Source organism: Sinocyclocheilus anshuiensis, unplaced genomic scaffold, assembly GCF_001515605.1.
Source record: "Sinocyclocheilus anshuiensis isolate Anshui unplaced genomic scaffold, SAMN03320099.WGS_v1.1 scaffold914, whole genome shotgun sequence".
Taxonomy (NCBI): Eukaryota; Metazoa; Chordata; class Actinopteri; order Cypriniformes; family Cyprinidae; genus Sinocyclocheilus; species Sinocyclocheilus anshuiensis.
Window position 1 is genome coordinate 3,733,053 of NW_015539870.1, and position 3,406 is coordinate 3,736,458.

The 3,406-nt window shown below is 37.7% G+C and overlaps 1 protein-coding gene across 1 annotated transcript in view; it reads right to left on the minus strand.

The window, feature by feature from the left end:
* The window catches only part of LOC107685142 (integrin alpha-2-like), a 33,539-nt gene that overhangs the window by 19,726 nt on the left and 10,407 nt on the right, over window positions 1-3,406 (minus strand). Inside the window, exon 2 of the mRNA XM_016481656.1 lies at window positions 1,619-1,745. Within this exon, the coding sequence (XP_016337142.1) occupies window positions 1,619-1,745 (127 nt within the window). The remainder of the gene's footprint in view (window positions 1-1,618; window positions 1,746-3,406) is intronic.

Consider the following 3,406-nt stretch of genomic DNA (forward strand, 5'->3'; position numbering starts at 1 on the left):
CAGGTCGCACTGCGCAGACGCAGGCGACGTCACTTCCTCAAGCCCCACTCGCGGCATTATTTAGACCAGTGTTCCCCCGTTTCCCAACCGGTCTGTCGAGAGCAGGGGTGCAGTGTAAAAAATCTTTTTTTTATATTTTTAAATTGCTAAAATGTTCAAAAAAGCAGCTATTATATAATATCCATTTCTAATGTCGCCAATAATTAGAGATGCACCGAAATTCCGGCTGCCGATAATTAGTTCACCGCTCAGGTTTCACTTTCACGTGGTGTGACGCTCTGCGTATTATCCCACTCTATGCAGACTAAATGTCATCAGTTTTCGTCGACTAAAACTAGACTAAATGTCATCAGTTTTCGTCGACTAAAACTAGACGAAAATAGTCATGGATAATTCTGACTAAAATAAGACTAAAATGCTCAGACTTTTAGTTGACTAAAACTTGACTAGACTAAAAAGAGTATGAACGTGACTAAAACTAATAAAAACTAAAATGACAGTTTCACACAAAGACTAGGGGGGTCTAATGCTATTTCATGCATTCTAAGTTATTTACACTGTTAAAGAGTTCTCTTGCTAAACATGGCCAAAGTCTCAAAAAAAAACAAAAACAAAAAAAAAACAGTTGGACAAAAAAATACACTAAGTGCCAAAAGTTTTTTTTTTTTTGAGTATATGGCCCTGTATGATGTCATAAAGCTCGGAATTCCTTGTATGGGCACTTCTCCAGCGCGCTCACACATCAACCAGAGCGAGAGCAAGAGCAGCCCTACACAGGATTTAAGTTAAAAATAAATATAATTTTTTACAATTTATAAATTTATTAAAAAAAAAACTATAATTCTATTAATTTTATTTTATTATAAAATATAATAAAAAAAATTTTGTTCTTGTTTTATTTATGTTGATGTCACAGCTTGCAGACTATCGCTATGCAAAAGCCGTGCATGCTTATGACTCTTTAGCTCCACCCACGGCACGCCTCCAGGAGCTCGACTGTTTTCGGAGAGAAGCGTAAAGCTGTATCTGTCTTTTACAAATCTGATAAAAATAAAGACACTTTGGAGATATGAAGGATGCAATACTACTCTATATGTATTCAAAATGAATGTGAGATTGGCAGAAACTGTGTGTTATGTCCTCTTTAATGCGACCTTTCTGAATTAAAATATAATTTTTTTATAAATAATTTTTACCCAAAACTTTTAAATGGTTTTGTACCACATTTTCATATGAATATGAAGCAGCACAACTGTTTTCAACACTGACAATAATAAGAAATGTTTTGTGAGTATCAAATCAGAATGATTAGAATGATTTCTGAAGGATCATGTGACACTGAAGACTGGAGTAATGATGCTGAAAATTCAGCTTTGATCACAGGAACAAATTACATTTTAATATATATTAAAATAGAAAAGAGTTATTTTAAATTGTAATAATATTTCACAATATTAATATTTATATGTATTTTTGATTAAATAAATGCAGCCTTGCTGAATATGAGACTTCTTTCAAAAACAAAAATAGTTTATTTAAATAAATAGAATTTCTTTATATTTTATTTTATAATATAATTTATATTAACACACATTCAGTTATATTTTATATATCTTACCATTTTCCTTGACTGTTGCTGAACTGTTTAACAGAGTAACCAAACTGCTCTGCTGATACTGAGAAGATCTTAGCTCCAGAAGTCCCCACATTAAAACCCCTAGCGTTATCCTGCGTTATGCTGAAACCTGTAGAGACATGCAATCATCAGTCTTTTGTCCTAGAAAATATAACAACATACACATATTATACCAACAACACTAACAGCAAAACAAGAATAAGGAAGCAGAACAATATCTGGTCTGTATATTTCTATAATATTTATATCCTTAGTGATATTTATATCCTTGTTCTCCTCTCTCCACATAACATGCTCCTATCCTCTGTTGTTTAAATGGTATGTGATATGTAGACAAGCCACAGCATGAATGTGAACCCGTGAGAGATGTTTCCGACCGCATCACAGCACAGAGACAGCGCTCATTAAGATAATAAATGATATTCGCTTTCATTCTGATTCTGGCAAAATATTAGTGCTGGTACTACTAGATCTCAGTGCTGCGTTTGACACTGTTGATCATAACATACTTCTAGAGAGACTGGAAAACTGGGTCGGGATTTCTGGGATTGTACTCAAATGGTTCAGGTCATACTTAGAAGGGAGAAGTTATTATGTGAGTATAGGAGAGCATACGTTTAAGTGGACGTCCATGACATGCGGAGTCCCACAAGGCTCAATTCTTGCAGCGCTCTTGTTTAGCCTGTATATGCTCCCACTAAGTCAAATAATAAGAAAGAACCAAATTGCGTATCACAGCTATGCTGATGATACCCAGATTTACCTAGCCTTGTCGCCAAATGACTACAGCCCCATTGACTCCCTCTGCCAATGCATTGATGAAATTAACAGTTGGATGTGCCAGAACTTTCTTCAGTTAAACAAAGAGAAAACTGAAGTCATTGCATTTGGAAACAAAGATGAAGTTCTCAAGGTGAACGCATTCCCTTGACTCTAGGGGTCAAACAACTAAAAATCAAGTCAGGAATCTTGGTGTGATTCTGGAGACAGACCTTAGTTTCAGTAGTCATATCAAAGCAGTAACTAAATCAGCATACTATCATCTCAAAAACATCGCAATAATTAGATGTTTTGTTACCAGTCAAGACTTGGAGAAACTTGTTCATGCTTTATCACCAGCAGGGTGGACTATTGTAATGGTCTCCTCACCATCAGGTCTTTACACTGGCTTCCAGGTAATATTTAGGATTGATTTTAAAATACTTTTACTCGTTTATAAATCACTCAATGGCCTAGGACCTAAATACATTGAGATATGCTCACTGAATATAAACCTAACAGACCTCGGAGACTCCATCGTCCGGCACGTCCGTGCTACGTTAGCTGAAGCCTGTAGGTAAAGTGCACACTCACTGTTACCCGGGTGCTCATGTTCTCGATGTTTCTGTGCAGATACCAGCGATCCTGAAGGGTGACGAGAGCACCGGAGCGGTCGTGCTTCATGCGGCGGTTAACGACACCAAGCTGCGGCAGACGGAGATACTGAAGAGGGACTTCAGGAGCCTGATCGAGACGGAGCGCCGCACATCGCCCGCGACGACGATCATCGTGTCAGGACTGCTTCCCACGTATCGACGAGGACACGAAAGGTTCAGTAGACTTTTTGCTTTAAATGAATGGTTATTGTCATGGTGTAAAGAATGGAAACTGCTCTTTGTTAATAATTGGAATCTTTTCTGGGAGCGTCCTAGGCTTTTTTGCGCTGATGGCCTGCACCCCAGCAGAGTCGGAGCGGAACTCCTGTCGGACAACATTTCCAGGATGCTACGT